At 43.4% G+C, this 20,890-nt stretch overlaps 1 protein-coding gene across 2 annotated transcripts in view; it reads left to right on the top strand.

Moving 5' to 3' along the window:
- LOC141113848 (caspase-3-like) overlaps window positions 1–20,890 on the top strand; it is a 98,446-nt gene that overhangs the window by 58,386 nt on the left and 19,170 nt on the right. For both annotated transcript variants that reach the window (XM_073607172.1, XM_073607181.1), the window contains 2 exons: window positions 3,217–3,369; window positions 8,591–8,766. In XM_073607172.1, coding sequence (XP_073463273.1) covers window positions 3,217–3,369; window positions 8,591–8,766 — 329 coding nt within the window. The remainder of the gene's footprint in view (window positions 1–3,216; window positions 3,370–8,590; window positions 8,767–20,890) is intronic.

Raw genomic sequence — 20,890 nt, 5'->3', positions numbered from 1 at the left:
AACTGATCATCAGTGCCCTGATTACAATATAGATCCAACAGTGTCACCAATGAGTGCCCACCAGTGGCAGCAATCAGTGGCCACCAATCAGGGCCCATAGCAATGCCAGTCAGTGCTGGCTATCAGTGCCGCCTATCAGTGCTGCCCATCACTGCTGTCGATCAATTTCTATATTGGGAGGGCAGGGACAGTTTTCCCTTAGCACCACATCCCTATTAAGTAGATACGAAGGTAATGGCATCTATAGTATGCCACATATGTACCAAAAAACTTCTGATGAAGCTCACGAATTGAGCAAAACATGCTGAGTGGTATTCATTGAGTGGTTTTGTCAAATCTCCTGTCTTAATTGATTGATTCAGATTGATAGATTGGCTGTTTTTAACCTTTTGATGATATTTTTGTAAGAATAAATATTTGAATAAAAGATTCATTTTACATAATTTAGATTTTGCATACATTATTTTATTTGTATTTACTTGATACTGTAAGCACCTTGAAAGTCCCTGGGGCAAGTTTACCCCAATCCCTTTACCTTTGTATCTGTCGATCAATGCCCATCAGTGTCGCCCATCAGTGCCACCCATCAATGCCCATCAGTGCCCATTAGTACGGCCTATCCATGCCGTCTACCAGTGCTGCCTATTAGTGGCCTTCAGTGCCACCTATCAGTGCACATAAGTATGGCATATTAGTGCCTCCTCATCAGTGCCACCTAATCAGTGCCCACCAGTTCAGCCTATCAGTGCCCATCAGTGCCGCCTCATCAGCGCACATGAGTGAAGGAGAAAAATTACTTAGTTACAAAATTTACTGAAAGAAACTGTAAGAAATTAAAAAAAAAAACAGCAGTGATTAAATACCACCAAAAGAAAGCTCTATTTGTGTGAAGAAAATGATAAAAAAATTTGTTTGGGTACAGTGTAGCATGACCGCGCAATTGTCATTCGAAGTGCAAAAGACCTGAAAGCTGAAAAATGGCTTGGCCAGGAAGGGGGTGTGAGTGCCCTGTAGGCAAGTGGTTAAAAAGGAAAAAAAGTGTCCCGCGATGTACAGCCATTGTCAATCACATTGCCTGATGGACACGAAAAATAGAAAAAACTAAAAACACTTCGCCTTCCATGCGAGGGCTCACGCCGACTGCTGTCTCTTCGTTTTGACAGCTGTTATATAGGCAAGGGCGTGTTTATGGTTTATATTTAAAATGCAATATCTTGCGCTTAACCAAAAAAAAAATATTAATGAAAGAAATAATCCAGGCAAAAATTCAGTGAAAGCAAAATATATATGTGCAGCAACCTAAAAATATACTCAATTCAAAATATATATATATAATAAAGTGCGCAAACCTAACAAAACTGTGAAATTATCTTATATCATAAAGTCCACACAATGATGATAAACAAGATAAAAATAGTAAATGTCTATACATATTCCAATGCACAAAGTGGATATCCGTATATTCAGTGGTGTGTTCTTATTTTTTCATAAAGCAGCAGCCTTTCCTCCTGCTGATCTCTGCTTGAGATTTCCTGGCATAGTGAGCAGTGCTGTCTGGGATCCTGCAGACAATGAAGCCTCGTCTAGGAGACACCTGGGACTGTGCACTCACCAATGGCTCGGGCTCCTCAGACAGATGCTGGAGAGCAACTGAGCTGACCTATTGAAGGATTGGGAAGTGTTTGCATATTATTTCGTGATCACTGGTGGATCGATCAGTACAGTGGGAGGAGGTCTTGCTCTCTTGGGAGCCGACAGTGTGGAATACTGCAGGTGGTTACCTGAAAACAAGCGCTTTTGATCCCTATAATTTGGGATCCATCCTGTCTGGTAAGAGGCCAATCTTCTTCCTTTTTTCCTTTATGAAATAATAAGAAGAACACACTGCTGAATATACGGATATCCACTTTGTGCATTGAAATATATATAGACATTCACTATTTTTATCTTTTTTATCATCATTAGGTGGACTTTATGATATAAAATAATCTCTCTCTCTCTTTCTCTCTTTCTCTCTTTCTCTCTTTCTCTCTTTCTCTCTTTCTCTCTTTCTCTCTTTCTCTCTTTCTCTCTTTCTCTCTCTCTCTCTCTCTTTCTCTCTTTCTCTCTCTCTCTCTCATTAATGTACTTGGGAATAAAAAGAAAAAAGGCATGGAAATGATGCTCCAGCATTTGACAATATAATTAGAAGGGCTCTGCTCAAAAGAGCTTACAAGCTACAAGGGTAAGACTCTAAAAATTAGACACATTAAAAATCACATTAGAAAAGCAGGGATACAAATCAAGCTAATGACAAACCTTTTTGGTTATCAGAACTCCTCACCCCAAACCCCTAAAAAATTAATTGTAGGATTATCATAAGCAAAAACAGAAAATTTTAATAAGAAATAAAATACAAAAAGGCAGTGCACAAACAAAATCCACACACACACACACGTATGTTTGTTGAAATTAGCAGGAAGCTTCCTTTTCATCTAAACCATTACACAAATTAGATTAGATTAGACCTGGCTCAGCCTCTCAGTGAGCCCCTGAGAGCCTGAGCTGGCTGCTCCCGCCCCCTCTACAGCCCAGCGTTCCAGTGAATGCGGGGTAGCTGAGCAGACAGCAATAACTCTGTCTTATAGCCAGCAGGGGACAGATGCAGCATTAGACCATTGCTGCATCCAGTATGATGCCTCAACTCCTCTTTTTAATGTAATCCGTGACCCTTTGGTGACCTAAAACCACACTGAGGCCCCTTACATATGTCTAGAAAGTTGTCACTACTGATCAATATGGTATTTATGTCAATTTAACCACAGTTTTTTTATGTTTTGAAAATAACTGATGTAGCTGATTTTAAACACTATAGACCAGTGGTGGTCAACTTTTTGATATGAGGGGTCTCAAGTGCATCTCCCAACTTCACCAAAGGGCTCCACATACAGTCTGTGACCATTCATTATCGGAGGCAGCAAACGCACAACAGGATATAGTCAAAGACTATGGGCATGATACAAGAGATTGTAAGAGACCATGGTTATAATACAGGAGATGGTCAGATATTGCAGACATGCTGCAGGAGACTGTCAGAGGCTCGAGACATGCTATATGAGGCTGTTCAAAATCACTACTATATGATATTATATATTATAATATATAATGATTTACAATATTTCTTTAGCTGAAATATTCTTTTTTATGTTTTTTTTTATTTATTAATGTTTTTCTAAGAGCTAATTTACAAAGAAAAGCTAAAAACAGGAAATCGACCAGGTACTAATAAAGATGTGGAATCACTCAGCGAGGTCTTTACAAGTTATGGATTCGAAGTAAGAATTGAGAACAATGCAACAGCTGGAAGAATAGCTGAAGTAATGAAAGAAGGTCAGTATTACTGCTTAGTAGTGTTATGCCGCGTACACACGGTCGGACTTTTCGTCTACAAAAGTCCGACGGATGCCGACGGACAAAATACGGCTGACAATCCGATCGTGTGTGGGCTTCCCCGGACTTTCAACTGACTTTTCCAGCGCAAATCTGACGGACTTTAGATTTGAAACATGCTTCAAATCTTTACGTCGTAACTACGCCGGACTCAGAAATCCGCTCGTCTGTATGCTAGTCCGACGGACAAAAACCCATGCTAGGGCAGCTATTGGCTACTGGCTATCAACTTCTTTATTTTAGTCCGGTGTACGTCATCACGTACGAATCCGTTGGACTTTTGTGTGATCATGTGTAGGCAAGTCCGTTCGTTAGAAAGTCTGCCGCAAGTCCGCCAAAAGTCCGTCGAAAGTCTGTCGGACAGGCTGTCGGACTTTTGTAGCCGAAAAGTCAGACCGTGTGTACGCGGCATTATTTTATGACCTCAAATTTCAATTTAGTTTGTCACAGTCTTTTGACTGAAATAGCATTTTAATTTTAGTCATATTTTGGTCATCTGAATTGTTTTAGTTTTATATTTTAGTTGACTAAAATCAAATGGGTTTAGTTAAATTGTAATGCATTATTTAAGCATTTCTCTAGAATTGCCAAACTCATTATATACTCCTGGAGTAAAAATCTATTAACATGTTATTATTTATGGTATTAAGGTTTGAACATGCACTATAGACCCAGATTTAGCTATTGTAATATATAACCTCTTTATAAATAAAAAAAGTAAAATAAAAAAGTTTAAAAAAAAAATAAAGAAAAATATTGTTTGACTAACAGAAGTGCAGCTTTAACCACTTAAAGTACTAGCATTTATAGGTAAAGTTGATCCAGGGAAAATACGATTGCCTCTTGAGGGATCAATAAGGAATTTTTTCCCCTGCTGTAGTAAATTGGAGCGTGCTCTGCTGGGGTTTTTTTGCCTTCCTCTGGATCAACTGTGGATATAGAATTGGGTATATTGGATTGTACGATATTATTTTTTTTTTTTTTTTTTTTTTTTTTTTTTTTTATGGTTGAACTGGATGGACTTGTAAGTGGTTGTAAACCCTTTACAACCACTTTTACTACAGGTAAGTCTATAATAAGGCTTACTTGTAGCTACCCCGGATATCTTCTAAACCTGCACGGTTTAGGAGATAACCCTTGTATCTGCATGTGCCAATGTCATCGGCACATGCGCACTAAACCAATGGCACGTACGTGCCGTTTCAGTGAGTGTGCCGTTACTGCCAGCTCCCACGCGCATGCGTGGGAGTGACATGATTGCGGCTCCGGCCAATCACAGCACCGGAGCCCGCGATACCCGGAAGTAACTCCGGGAGCGATGCCGCTGGCTGGAGCGGGGTATGAGGACCGCTGCGAGGGCTTCGATCTAAGGTAAGTAATTCATAATGAGCTAGTATGCTATGCATACATTATGCCTTTGTCTTGCAGGTTTTTTTTTTTTATTTTGTTCATGGGTTTACAACTACTTTAAGCGCTGGAAGGATTTGCCCCCTTAACCACTTCAGCCCAGGAAGATTTGGCTGCTCAATGATAAGGCCATTTTTTGCGATATGGCACTGCGAGGGCGCGGTTGTGGGACGCTGTACCCAAACAAAATTGACATCCTTTTTTTCCCACTTTCTATTGGTGGTATTTGATCACCTCTGCGGTTTTTATTTTTTGCGTTATAAACAAAAGAAGAGCAACATTTTTTAAAAAACACAATATATTTTACTTTTTGCTATAGTATCCGAAATTTTTTATCAAAAAACAAATTTTTTCCTCAGTTTAGGCCGATATGCATTCTTCTACATAGTTTTGGTAAAAAAAATTGCAATAAGCGTATATTGATTGGTTTGTGCAAAAGTTATAGCATCTCAAAATAGGGGATAAAATTATTGGAATTTTTATTATTATTTTTTTTACTAGTAATGGCGGCGATCTGCGATTTTTATCGGGACTGCAATACTGTGGTGGACAAATTGGACACTTTTGACACATTTTTGGGACCATTGACAATTTTACAGTGATCAGTGCTATAAAAATGCACTGATTACTGTATAAATGTCACTGGCAGGGAAGGGGTTAACATTAGGGGGTGATCAAGGGGTTAACTGTGTTCCCTAGGTCTGTTCTAACTGTAGGGGGGATGAGACTGACTAGGAGGAGAGAGAGATCAGTGTTCATACTTAGTATGAACACACGATCTCTCTCTACTCCCCTTAAAGAACCAGGATTTGTGTGTTTACACACACAGATCCCGGTTCTCGCTCTGTCACGAGCGATCGCGGGTGCCCGACGGTCATCGCGCCCACCGTGCACTCGCATTTGCTCTGGGGACATGCCTCTGGTGGCGCGCATGCTCCCCTAGTGGCCAAAAGCGACGTAAGGTAACGTTTCATCCAGCCGTGCCATTCTGCCGCAGTAAGACTGTGGCGGCTGGTCGGCAAGCGGTTAATGACCAGGCCATTTTTTTGCGATACGGCACTGCATCGCTTTAACCGATAATTGTGTGGTCGTGCGACGCTGTCCCCAAACAATATTTTTTTTACCCACAAATAGAGCTTTCTTTTGGTGGTATTTGATCACCTCTGCAGTTTTTATTTTTTGCGCTATAAACAAAAAAAAGACAATTTTGAAAAAAAAAGAAATATTTATAAATATCCCCCCAATAAATATAAAAAAACAAATTTCTTCCTCTGTTTAGGCCAATGTGTATTATTCTACATATTTTTGGTAAAAAAAAAAAAAAAAAAACGCAAAAAGGGTATATTGATTGGTTTGCACAAAAGCTATAGCGTCTACAAAATGGGGGATAGATTTATGGCATTTTTATTATTTTTAGCATTTTTACTAGCAATGGTGGTGATCTTCGATTTTTAGCGGGACTGCGACATTGCGGCGGACAGATCAGACACTTTTGACACTTTTTTTTTGGGACCATTGACATTTATACAGCGATCAGAGCTAAAAATAGCCACTGATTACTGTATAAATGACATTGGCAGGGAATGAGTTAACACTAGGGGGCGATCAAGGGGTTAAATGTGTGTCCTAGGCAGTGATTCTAACTGTGGGGGGATGGGACTGCCTGAAGAAGGAGAACGATCGCTGTCTTCTCTCTCCTGACAAAACATAGATCTTCGTTCTCTCTCTCTCTCTCAGGAATGATCGCGGGTGCCCGGCCAACATCCTGGGCGCCGGGCACGCACATCAGCTCTGTCATCACGCCGTGGGCGCTCCCCCTAGTGGTCTTAAAGCAGCCGATGTACAGCTACGGCGATTTGCCCAGGGGAGCCAACCTGCGGCAGTATAACTGTGGCGGCTGGTCCTCTAGTGGTTAAAGAGAAAAAACAGCCAGATCAAAAGTAAAAGCAGCAAGCATGGTTAGGCCCATAGTTACCGCTTGATTGCCCCTAGATGTTATCAGCCAGTGCCATTAGTACAGTGTCAGTGTGCAGTATTATCACTGATCACTGTATTAGTGTCACTAGTGAAGTCATAGTCAGTTAGTGACCCTCCCATATAGTGTCTGTTAGCGCCAGATTGCCCACCACCCTATCACAGTCCCACTACTATAAATTGCTGTTCAATTTCATTACAGTATAGCATCTATAGCTGCATAAATTTATATATATATATATATATATATACATACATACCGTATAAGTCGATATTTTCAGCCCTTTTTTTTGTGCTGAAAGTGCCCCCCTCGAATTATACTCGAGTCACCGCCGTCTGCCTACATGATCAGCGTGTCATGCAGGCAGACGACGGCCAGCGTGTGCTATTACTATTCAGCGGCCAATTACTGTTCAAAAGCCGCACCTCCTCCTCATCTGTGATAGGCAGAAAACTCCATTTCCCAGCAGTCAGTGTACAGCCTATCATGGACATTCTCTCATCCTCGTCCGTGGTATGAGGATGAGAGAATGTCCGTGATAGGCTGACCGCTGGGAAATTTAGTTTTTTGCCTATCACGGATGAGGAAGAGGCGCGGCTTTTGAACAGTGAATGGCCGCCGAATAGTAATACCACACGCTGATCGTTGCAGAACGGCACACGGAGGCATGCACACATACACATGATACAGACACATACACAAGACACAGGTACAGGACACATGCACATATACACTTGGCACATATACACAGGACACATGCACATATACACAGGACACATGACACATGCACAGGACACAGGGAGGTATACAGCTGCAGATGGGCATTGTTGACCCTCTTTTTCCACTTACAGTAGCTGCTGCATTTCTCACCCTCGTCTTATACTCAGGTCAATAAGTTTTTTCCCATTTTTTTTTTTTTTTGTGGTAAATTAGGGCCTCGACTTATACTCGGATCGACCTATACTGGAGTATATACGGTATATATATACCATAGTTTGTACACGCTATAACTTTTGCACAAACCAATTAATATACACCTATTGAAAAAAAAATTCTACCAAAGACATATAACATAATACATTTCGTCCTAAATTTATAAAGAAATTCGATTTTTTTTTTTTTTTTTTTTTTTTTTTTTTTTTTTTTTTTATTGGATATGTTTTATAACAGAAGGTAGAATTTATTTATTTATTTATTTTCCCAAATTTTTCGTCTTTTCTCATTTAGATCGCAAAAGATAAAAAACCTACTGGTGAGCAAATACCACCAAAAGGAAGCTCTATTTGTGTAAAAACTATATAAATTGAATTTGCATACAGTGTTGCATGACTGTGCAATTGCCATTTAAAGTAGCTAAATAGCAAACAATGCCCTGGCCATTAAGGGGGTAAAACCTTCCAGAGGTCAAATGGTTAAGGTGCCCTTAGACACAGGAAGGTGGTCCGTCATGCAGGCAAATTTCAACTGTCTTCTGACACCTTTGTCACCTGCCATTGCCTTAGACACTGATAGTCACCTGAGTGTTCTTGCAGGTCAATGCACCACTATATTTAGAGGGAAAAATAAAATAGTCAGCCAGTGAATGTATCTTTGCCCACATATGTATCATCATCATAACACAACCAAGCTGAAATCTGTCATTTCATGTTTTAAACCGTCATTATAGATGCTTTCATGCATGAGGCTTATTATAACACTATTTCGGTTTGTGTTTGTTATGAAATTGTTCATTGACTTTTTACTCTTCTTATTAGTTCATTTGTTTTTTCTGTATTTAAGTTGCCGAGGAAGATCACAGTCAAAGAGGTTGCTTTGTTTGTGTTGTATTAAGCCATGGAAAAGACGGAGGATTTTACTGTTATGATGATTTCATGGAAGAAGAGTTCCTGTTTAACCTATTCAAAGGAGAAAGCTGCAAACAACTAGTCGGGAAGCCAAAACTTTTCTTTATTCAGGTAATCTTTTTTTCCTGACAGACTCCATGGCAGCATACGTGTGGGATAACCCCGCCTCCACCCCCTCCCATAAATCTTTCCTCAAAGTCAGCGGCCGTGTTCCTTTTTTGTCCTTCTTCTAAGGACCAGTTTGGTTATTCGTCTACCTGAAAGCCTGGCCATTGGCAGGCAAGTGGTGCAATGTCCAGATAGCCCTATCTTCCCCAAGCCCGGTGTGATCAACCTACCTGGTCCGTTCTGATCGTGGAAGCAGGATTGAAGTTGCCGTGTACTGTGATGTATACTTTTATATTACATATTCCATGGCAGCGGTTTGTGTGTTTCTGTTTGTCTGTTTCTTCTCTGGCTCTAATGTCTTCCAGTCTGTGGTAGCAGGAGCGCATTTGCGTTCCAAGCCGCTGCTTTCTCTTCCGGCCAGGCATCCCTGGGTTACTCCTGCCCAGGGGCCCAGCTAGATTTGCCACCTCATCCCTTTAAACCCGAACACATATTAATTACACAGGTTCTGTGGCTGATTAAGGGATTAAGGTGGTAATTAAACTCACTTGGTGCCTTATCTGCATTTAATTAGCCTCAGAACCTGTATAATTTATATGTGTTCGGGTTTAAAGGGATGAGGTGGCAACTCTAGGCCCAGCGCATGTGCGCTGGGGGTGGCGTCATTTCAGTGGAGAAATTCAATCAGCGGTCAGTACTGTTGATTAAGGATGAGCTCCGGTGTGTTCGCACACTCCACGTGCGCTAATCACAGGCAGTGAGACATTTTCCCGATGTGCGGCTGCAGAGATCGGGAAATGTCTCACTGCCTGTGATTAGCGCAGCACCGTGCTGACTTCCTGTCGGGCTCTGCACGCGGAGTGTGCGAACACGCCGGAGCTCATCTTTACTGTTGATATTGGGATTTCTCTGTGGGCAGGTTTCAGCAGTTTCCCTAAATGCTGTGTGCATTCATCACAGGTATACACTCCGCATTAACAAATTGGTATGCTGCCTCTATGTGCTTCTGCTATGATTTGATCACCTGTGCAGGTTGTCTGTCTGTGCAGTTCACACTGTGGATGTATCACTGCCCCCCTGTGTGGCCAGCACTTGTGTAGCAGGTATGAGAGGGTGGGTTTAACCCTTTCCTTTCCTTGCTGACCTGGGTAATCTTTTTGGGTTCTTTAACCATTTCCTTTCTATCCTATTTTGCTTTTGTGAGCTCTTCTAGGTCAGATTGACAATACACGGCACAAGAGACCTCATTAAGTCACAACATTCCTCTTCCAAATGTATTTGCATAGGTCACCGTTAGAGATGAGCCGAACACCCCCCGGTTCGGTTCGCACCAGAACCTGCGGACGGACCGAAAGTTCGCACGAACGTTAGAACCCCATTGACGTCTATGGGACTCGAACGTTCGAAATCAAAAATGCTCATTTTAAAGGCTAATTTGCATGGTATTGTCCTAAAAAGGGTTTGGGGACCCGGGTCCTACCCCAGGGGACATGTATCAATGCAAAAAAAACTTTTAAAAACGGCTGTTTTTTCGGGAGCAGTGATTTTAATGATGCTTAAAGTAAAAAAAAAAAAAAAGTGAAATATTCCTTTTAAATTTCGTACCTGGGGGGTGTCTATAGTATGCCTGTAAAGTGGCGCGTGTTTCCCGTGTTTAGAACAGTCCCTGCACCAAATGTCATTTTTAAAGGAAAAAATCTCATTTAAAACTGCTTGCGGGTTTAATGTAATGTCGGGTCCTGGCAATATGGATGAAAATCAGTGAGACAAACGGCATGGGTACCCCCCAGTCCATTACCAGGCCCTTTGGGTCTTGTATGGATATTAGGGGAACCCCGCACCCAAATTAAAATAAGGAAAGGTGTGGGGCCTCCAGGCCCTATATACTCTGAACAGCAGTATACAGGCGGTGCAAACAAGACAGGGACTGTAGGTTTGTTGTTAAGTAGAATCTGTTTGTCATTTTGAACGGGTACATTTTTAACGTGTTTAGCTCCAGCCCAAAAATCTTTTTTAAGCTTTTTGGAAAACATAGGAAAGGGTTATCACCTCTGTGACATTTGTTTTGCTGTCTTTCCTCCTCTTTAGAAGATTTCACCTCACTTTTTGTCCCAATGACAAATGTTTTATGATAATTTGGGGTTTTTTGTGGAACAAGGATTGGAAAGCATCAGTGGAAAGGAGAAATGTTTTTCCCATATTAACTCTTACAGGAGAGAATTTCCCTTCCTAGGGGTAGATTTCATCTCACTTCCTGTTGTCTCCTTCCGTTTGCAAGTAGGAGTTTGTAAGTTAGATGTTTGAAAGTAGGGGCCTGCCCTATATACTCAGCAGAAATTTGGGCCTTAGGTGTTGTTGTGGCCACAACAACGTAAGCCCTCACAGGGCCCTGCTGTGAAATATTAGATCAAGAATTGTAATTACATGCCCCTGTTGAACAGGGGCAGAAAAATTGGGCCTTTGGTGGTGGTTGTGCTGGTGCCACAACACTGCAACCCCTCACAGACACTCTAGTTGGAACGCAGGAACGAGCCCTGCTGCAAAGTATTGCATCAAAAATTGTAATTACACGCCCCTGTTAAACAGGGGCAGAAAAATTGTGCCTTAGGCACTGGTGGTGGCGCCCAGAACCAAAAATGTTCTTACAAGCTATCAGCGTGATGATTGAGGAGGAAGAGGATAATTACTCAGGGATAGTCACTCAGCATAGGCAGTCTTTGAAGGGATCTGAGATTTCCAAAAAAATTATTCGGTTACATCAGCATCAGGTGCTTGGTAGCTGGTGGTGATCCAAATAAAATCAATTGTGCTCGCGCTAAAAATGTGAATTGAAAAAAAATATGAATATATATATATATATATATATATATATATATATATATATATATATATATATATATATATATATATATATATATATATATATATATATATATATATATATATATATATATATATATATATATATATATATATACTGAGTATAAAATATAAACTAATTGTGCAAAAATGTTAAACCATAATTAGTATGCTAATAAAAACATACATGTAAAAATATATATATATATATAATACATGCACTTTGTGAATTTTATATATAAGGATTATATATATATATATATATATATATATATATATATATATATATATATATATATATATATATATATATATATATATATATATATATATATATATATATGTGCAATCCTTATATATAAAATTCACAAAGTGCAATCCTTATATATAAAATTCACAAAGTGCAATCCTTATATAAAATGCTGAAAGTGCATCATGCATGAATATAGACCTAATTAATAAGTGCAAATCCTGTGACAATCAAGTGTCCAAACAAAATACGATCAGTAGATTCAAACTGAAACAAAGAAGTGCAAGAAAACAGTGTCCATGAATGAAGTGTTCATCAAGCTTCTCCTGAAAAGTGTCCAAATCACAACAAGCTGGATGTGCTCTCCCGTGATCCCCCACTTGTGCTTGCGCTCACCTCTATTCGTGTGACACGGTAGTTAAACAGTGTCAAAACACGCATTGGGGCCACTCCTGGGCTCACTCAGGATGCAATGATGTATGTCCAATCCTCACAGGTAAAACATCATTCATAAAAGAGAAAAAGAAAGCTCCATGGTGTAATATAGTAAGGGGTTTATTTAAAGTAAAAGAAGTTCCTCCAGGAGGGTACTCACAGTATGCAGGTGCTACAGTGCACCAAACTATACAGGTGTATTTCGTTTAGCAGCGGCTCGTATGGCGTGCGGTGTGGTGTATATTCCTCTCCTTCCCTGCTGACAGCTCCGTCCTACCCCTCCCCGACGCGTATTCGGCACAGGGATCACGTGCCTTCCTCTGGGGGATATCCCTGTGCCGAATACGCGTCGGGGATATTATTAATATATATAATATATTTTTACATGTATGTTTTTATTAGCATACTAATTATGGTTTAACATTTTTGCACAATTAGTTTATATTTTATACTCAGTTTATATATATTCATATTTTTTTTCAATTCACATTTTTAGCGCGAGCAATTGATTTTATTTATATTCAAATACACGGAATGAAACGTGGTGAAGTGTTTGCTGCTTTAAATATAGTTGTTTTACTCCTTAGAGGCATTGGTCCACTTGTGGCTCGCAAGAACCCCACCTGTTTGGTGGTGATCCAAGACTGATTCATTTTTATGAAGGTCAGTCGATCGACCGAGTCGGTGGACAGACGCACCCTGTGATTGGTTACCACGCCTCCAGCAGCACTGAATGTGCGTTCCGAAAGAACACTGGATGCTGGACAGGCCAGTAGCTCAATTGCATACTGTGCAAGCTCTGGCCAGTGATCCATCCTCAAGACCCAGTAACCCAGAGGATTTTCGGTGGGAAAGGTGTCCAAGTCTGATCTTGCCCCTAGGTATTCCTGCACCAAGTAAAACAGACGCTGGCGATGGTTGCTGGAACCGATCATACCTTGGGGCTGCGGACCAAAAAATTGTCTGAACGCATCGGTCAGACGGCCACCTTCTCCACCGCTCCTTCTTTGACTGACCGAAGCCTCAGCAACACGTTGTCCAGAAACAGGAGTTTGTAACCTTCCAGTCTCTGGGAACGCGTTGCACAGACCTTTCTGCAAGGCCTCCCGAAGATGTTTCATCCTCTGCTCCCTCTGCGATGGCAAGATAAAGTCCGCAACCTTACCCTTGTAACGTGGATCAAGGAGGGTTGCCAGACAGTATTGGTCCTTCTCCTTGATACCACGAATACGAGGATCCTTACGCAGGCTTTGCAGGATCAGGGAGGCCATGCAGCGTAGGTTTGCTGAGGCATTCGGTCCGGAGTCCTCTGGGTCACTAAGGACGACATGGTCCGCAGCCACCTCCTCCCAGCCACGTACAAGTCCATGTGTTTCTTGGGACTGATCCCTTAAAGACTGCTGCTGATGCTGAGTGCCAGCCTCCTCCTCCTCCTCCTCCTCCTCCTCCTCCTCCTCCTCCTCCTCCTCCTCCTCCTCCTCCTCCTCCTCCTCAACACTGTCTGGATAAAGGGGGCCTTGTGAGCTAAGGAAGTCCTCCTCTTCCTGCCTCTGTTCTGCCTCAAGTTCCACCTGGTGGGCATGTCAAAGATTAGGCGGTTCTTGGGCAGGTTAAACTCCTTTTTGGAGGTCCGTCAGCCGAGCACTGGCATTCTATGACCGGCGGAAATGCACACAGACTTTTCTGGCCTGCCTCAGGACATCCTGTAAGCCCGGGTACCTGCCCAAGAACCGCTGCACCACCAAGTTAAGGACGTGAGCCAAACAGGGCACATGGGTCATTTGTCCCTGTCGGAGGGCAGAGAGGAGGTTGGTGCCATTGTCGCAAACCACCATTCCTGCCTTAAGTTGGCATGGCGTCAACCACCTCTGAACCTGCCCCTGCAGAGCTGACAGAACCTCTGCCCCAGTGTGGCTCCTGTCCCCCAAGCACACCAGCTCAAGCACCACATGGCATCTTTTGGCCTGCGTACTTGCGTAGCCCCTTGAACGGCTACGGAGCACCGCTGGTTCCGAGGACAAAGCACAGGAAGAGGCCATGGAGGAAGAAGAGGAGGAGGGGGTGGAGGAGAGAGGTGTGTCACAATCATTAGCATTTTGGAGGCGTGGTGGCGGAACAACCTCCAACACTACTGCACCTTGTCCTGCATCCTTCCCAGCTGCCAGCAGAGTCACCCAATGCGCCGTGAAACTTAAGTAATGTCCCTGTCCATGCCTGCTGGACCATGAGTCAGCGGTAATATGCACCTTACCGCTGACCGCCCTGTCCAGCGAGGCATGGACATTGCCTTCCACATGCCGGTAGAGAGCCGGAATCGCCTTCCATGAGAAAAAGTGGCGTTTGGGTACCTGCCACTGAGGAACCGCACATTCCACAAACTCACGGAAGGGGGCAGAGTCTACCAACTGAAAAGGCAGCAGTTGAAGTGCTAGCAATTTTGCCAAGCTAGCATTCAACCGCTGGGCATGTGGATGGCTGGGAGCAAACTTCTTTCGGCGGTGCAGCAGCTGGGGCAGGGAAATTTGCCTGGTACAATCTGACGTCGGTGTACCAAAAGCAGATTGCCCACAAGTACTTGGCTGTGACACACCTAATTCTACACCTTCATTACTCTCAGTGCAGGTCTCAGAGAGGACTGAAGGTATAGTGGGGTTGGACATCTCAGCTGATGAGGAGCAAGGAGAGGTCCTCTTTGTTCTTTGGTGTGGGTCTTTTAGATACGCTTGCCAACAAACTGCATGGCAGGTCAACATATGTCTGGTCAAGCATGTGGTACCCAAGCGGGAGATGTTTTGGCCACGCGAGATACGCTTGAGACATATGTTGCAAATAGCAGTGGTGCGATCTGATGCACTCGTCTCAAAAAAGGCCCACACCAAAGAACTTTTTGAATAACTCGCAGAGACTGCAGCGCCCTGCACATGTGGAGCTTTGGGGTGTGATGCAGTCAATGTGCTGCCCTTAGGCTGGCCCCTGGAGGGCATCCTACCTCGTTGGTGATGTGCCGCCTCCTCCTCCTCCTCCTCCTCTCTCCTATCAGGCACCTACGTTGAGTCAGTGACCTCATCATCCCCTCCCTCCTCATCACTGGAGCAAACCTGGCAGTATGCTGCAGCAGGGGGGAGCATGACTGCCAGATTGCTGTCCTTCTTGGGCACCCCCTCTGTCCGTGCTCATGTTACTGCCTTCATCTAGCTCAGTATCATCATCAGAGCCTTCCAAACGCTGGGCATCCTCCTGGAGCGGGTACCCAACACTGTGGTCAAACAGTTCGAGGGACTCCTCAGGAGGACATGGTGGGGCTAGGGAAGGAGTCACTGATGACATTGAGCCGAGGGAAGAGGCCGCTGCTTTGCCAGACAAAGTACCTTGGGCATGGGTGAGAGAGGATGAGGACGGCTTGGTCATCCACTCGACCAAGTCTTCCGCATGTTGCGGCTCAACACGGCCAGCTGCCAAAAAAAGGCCAAGTGTGTCCCATGGCCACGTGCTGATGAGGATGCACCGTCTCCACGACCAGCACTAGACACAGAGCCTGCTTGCCCTCTCTTATTGGCTTGTGACTGTCTGCCTCTCCTTCTTGGCCTTCCAGACATACTAATGGCCTGTAGCTGTACTAAGCTGGGATATATATATATATATATATATATATATATATATATATATATATATATATATATATATATATATATATATATATTTTGATACACAGCTAGCAAAATCAACTGCCTGCCTGTAGTATGAGAACACCACCAACCTTCTACAGGTAGCTTTAGCTGAACACTGTGAACAGGACGCACCCCACTAACTTGTAGGTTTAGCTGAACACTGAACAGGACGCACCCCACTAACTTGTAGGTTTAGCTGAACACTGTGAGCAGGACGCACTGCACTAACTGTAAATAGTCTAGCTGCCTGACTGTGGTACTAATAGGATCAAAAGAACACCAGCAATTTTCTTCAGGTAGCTGTCTATACTGTAACAAGACAAGCCTGCCTGTCAGTAAGAAGATAACAGGAATGGATCTAGCTGAACACTGTGAGCAGGACGCACTGCACTAACTGTAAATAGTCTAGCTGCCTGACTGTGGTACTAATAGGATCAAAAGAACACCAGTAATTTTCTTCAGGTAGCTGTATATACTGTAACAAGACAAGCCTGCCTGTCAGTAGGAAGATAACAAGAACGGATCTAGCTAAACTGAATACAGTATATATATAATGTGCAACACCTGGGATGCATATATATACACAAAACACTGTAAGTGCAGCTAACTGACTGACTGTTCTGCCTAATCTATCTAACTCAAATCAAATGTCACTGTCTGTGTCTCTCTCTCTCTCTCTGAATGAACGCCGGAACACACACTACACAGGGCCGCTGTGGAGGCGGCCTTATATAGTGTGGGGCGTGTACTAAATCCCCTGAGCCATAATTGGCCAAAGCCTCCTTGGCTTTGGCCAATTACGGCTCTCTGTTCAGGCGGCGCTGTGATTGGCCAAGCATGCGGGGTCATAGTGCATGCTTGGCCAATCATCAGCCAGCAATGCACTGCGATGCGATGCCACAGTGAATTATGGGCCGTGACGCGCCACACGAATTTGGCGCGAACGGCCCATATCGTTCGCAATTCGGCGAACGACCGAACAGCCGATGTTCGAGTCGAACATGGGTTCGACTCGAACACGAAGCTCATCCCTAGTCACCGTCAAGGTCCAGCCTTCATAGCAGAAGCTATGAATCCTCCTGTATGCATCAACCGCTATGTCAGCAGCTCCAAGGAGAGAGCCTGCTGGGGATGCAGGACTCCGGTCCCAGAGGACAAGTCTCTGTGTAAGCCATGCTAAGTCCAGGTGGTGGTGTTTTCCAACAAATGGAATCCCTAGTGAGGCATGTGGTGCAAGAATCCCTTACAGAGTGGGATACAAGCCACAGACTAAGTCCAACAGCCATTGCAGCGTGTTCTCCTACTAGGATGACCAGGAAGAACTGGAACTGTCCCAACCAAGGTAGTCTCCTGCAAAGCAAGAGGAAGTTCTGTAAGCACCTTTGGGCTCCGTTTCCACTAGTGCGACTTGTCATGCGACTTTGGACATATGGGTTCACATGGCAGACCACAGCCCGTTAAGTTCAATGGCACCTGTTCCAATCTATGCAATTTAGAGTTGCAGTGATTTTGAGGGGTTCCTGTGCTACTTTGATGCGACTTTGATCCAGAGACTGTAAAGTTGGATCGGGCTGCATTCTGAATCGCACGACTTGGAGACATAGCCGTAGAGAGAGTGTTCTAAATTCTCCTTCTTAACAGAATTAGGGGACATAATTTTGGATATGTGGAGCAAGGTTGCGAGACATACCTCCCTTCTGAGCAAGATGACCAATTCTCCATTCAGAGATAAGGATGTGAAGCATCTAAAGGCTGCCTCTCTAAATGGTTGAGGCCTTGATGAGGCGAGCAAGCATGTCCCTCTTCCTTGGAAGATGCAGTGAATAGACCGAAAGTCGGCCTGGGCTCTTGTGGCCATATTGAAAAGGATGGAAATGTGGATGGAGAATGAGGAAGCAGATTTCAGGCCTTTCACCATATAACAAAGGGAGCGTCAGTGCTCTTAGGTTAGTCAACACTACGGCGGTCTCCTACATTAAAACACAGCCTGGAGACACACAGCCTGTTCTCTATTACAGGAAGCGGAGCCAATTATGTCTTGGGCTCAGAAGAATCGAGCCTACAGCTCAGCAGTGTATGTTCCCAGAGTCCAAAATGTTCTAAAGGATTTTCTTTCCAGAGTCCACAACGAATGGTCTCTACATGTGGAGGTTTTCAGGTGCAGATGCCCTGATGGATCATTGGAAATGTAGTAGGACCTATGCATTTTTTCCAGTCCTGGTCAACCCCTGGTTTTCTACGAAGACTCTGAACAGGGGTTGTGGTGTTAGTGGTAGTGATGCCTTATCAGCCAATTAGGTCATGGTTCCCCCTGCTAGCACAGTTCAGCTTCTGGAGCCCAGTTCACCTTCTCCTCAGGCTATGTCTGGCACGGTTGCATCTGACGGTCTGGTTCTCGAGATTGGAGGTCCTTGGCTGCTCTTCCAGAGTCATCTCCGCTCTCTTGAATACTAGAAGAATGAACGCAGACAAAGTTGATGGGAGAATCTGGTCAAAGTTGTTCAATACATGTTTGCTGCTGACAGATCATGTGGTGATCTAGAAGTTTTAGATGTTCTAGACTTTCTCCAGTCAGATTTAGTTCTGGCTCTATTGGGCATCTCCCTCGGAGTTCAGATGTCAGCTTTATCGGCCTTCACAGGTGTTTTCCTGTATAGGCATCTTTCCCGTCCAACAATTCTTCAAGGAAGCAACTAGGCTCAGACCTCGGAGTAAGCAGAGGTTTTCCAATGGAGTCTCCCACTTGTTCTCAACTCCCCCTTGGGAATTGGAGCGGAGGGTTCTAGGGCTGCCTTAGTTGGAGGCCTCTCTGTCAAGTTCACCTTTTCCCGGTTATCACGTTGGCATAAAAGCCTTCGAGATTGGTTCACTGGTCATAGAGAACTTTCTTACATTCTTTCTAGTCGAGCGGTGCTGTTACCTATGCTTGACTCAATTCCCAAGGGTGCATCAGTCTGTAGGAGCCAAGAAATTGTTCTACCTTGCGTGGGAGAAAGTGTGCTGTGGCTTAGTTGGTTAAAGCACATGTAGTAAACAGGGAATCCTTATCTGACTTCCAGCAGTGCCTTCCTTCAATTTTAGGAATCCCTCAGATATTGTAAAGTCATATCTACAAGCTACAGCTTCCTTCTGGCTTCAGAATGCCTGTTCATTCTTTTGCCAGAAAGGACAGAGAAACGTGCCTAATCTAGGGCAATTGTGGCATGGATTGTCATGGATGTTGTGTTTCTTTAAATGCAACTCTATGGTGCATCTCCGTTGTACTCACTTCCTGTGTGATGTTTCCTATTCCTGCTGGTTATTCAATGAACATGGCTTCTGTACAGTAATGGTTTGTGCTGTCTTTACTTACATCACATCAAACACGGATTGTCTAGGTCATCCAACAGGCTCACAGAGCCAAGGGCTTGGCTCGTTTGGACATAGTGTCTGCTCACCCTACCAGGAGTGGTTCTACATCTTGGGCAGTTTTGCGTCATGTAGCTCCCGAAGTAACTTGCAGGGTGGCTTCCTGGTCATCTATGAACAGGTTTGTGTCCCAATACTGTGTTGAACCAGCTGCCCTATCTTCAGTTAATTTTGGCTTACAAGTACTGTCGGTTGACGGTGTTAAACTTCCTTTGCTCAACATTTTGCCCACCCGGGTGTGTACGGCGAGTTATTTCCCACACGTATGCTGCCATGGAGTCTGTCAGGAAAACGGAAAATTTCCTATCAAATACTTACCGTAATTTTCCTTTCCTGATAGGCTCCATGGCAGCAGGAGTTCCCTCCCTAATGTCTGGAGTAGGCTAGTTACAGAACACAGCCCCTGGCTTTGAGCAAAGATTTATCGGAAAGGGGTCCTATAGGGGAGGAGTGAAGGCGGGGTTAGCCCAAACGTATGCTGCCATGGAGTCTATCAGAAAAGGAAAATTATGGTATTTGATAGGAAATTTTCTGTTATTTCTTACTGCATGTGTTATGACTTTTCTCTTTGTACTCCTCCTTTTGGAAGTGATAGCAAGTCAAGCCAGCTCACATAGCAGTAGTTTTAAATGAAAGAAAGCAAGTTTATTCTGCTTTTTGCTCCACACAGCCTGGAAAATTTTATTGATCTGATATATAGTATATTTAAGATAAGCAACCTGAGCATTAGAGTGATTTAGTACTATAAGACACTCTTATTTCCAGACTGTAAACAGAAAGTTTGTTAAATCAAACTGTACCACTTGACTAAAGTGGTAATATATGGTGGTGCCGCCTGTCAAACTTGTAAATTGAGGTCAGTAGGACTGCATCGCAATAGCGAGCCAGCCGCTTGGTTCGCTCTTGCGGCATGGTATTTCAATACAAAGTCCCCCTTGGGATAACCCCCCCCAAATAAAAAAAAAAAAAAAAAAAAGGGGATTGCTTCCTGGATGAGGAGTAAATATGGGCACTTGTCCTGGGCTTGTAAATTTTCTTTATTAAACGCCCAGGTTTTTTTTTATGTGGACATTGCCTCCTGAATGTCTGGCAGCTGCTGTTCTACCTTCCTCTGAAAAGCGATTCACTGGGGATTCAGTGAATAGTGTCTGGATATAAAACTTACTGTGCAAAGCTATGTTATTTAGAGGAAGGATGCATTGTATGCCCGCTTGTCCCAGAAGCTGTCGCTGCAGGTTTACAGTAATTTCCAGACATTTTGTGGTTTCTTACAAGGAGATTGCAACAGCATGAAATTTGCCAACAATTTTTTTAGAATATATTGGCAGCTCAACTGTGAGTCACACATGATTCATTTGTATACCTAACTGATTTAATACAGAGTACAAGGAAACAGCCCTATTTTTTCTGGAATAAGAGTCCATGGAACCTGGTAATAAGCAAATAAGGACGTGGAGAGCTTTTGAATAAATGCTAAACTATTTTAAAGCTGATCTTCATGTTTTAA

Source organism: Aquarana catesbeiana, linkage group LG01 (genome assembly GCF_042186555.1).
Source record: "Aquarana catesbeiana isolate 2022-GZ linkage group LG01, ASM4218655v1, whole genome shotgun sequence".
NCBI classification, from domain to species: domain Eukaryota; kingdom Metazoa; phylum Chordata; class Amphibia; order Anura; family Ranidae; genus Aquarana; species Aquarana catesbeiana.
Note: the sequence above shows the minus strand (reverse complement) of the source record. Positions and strands in the feature narration are given on the sequence as shown.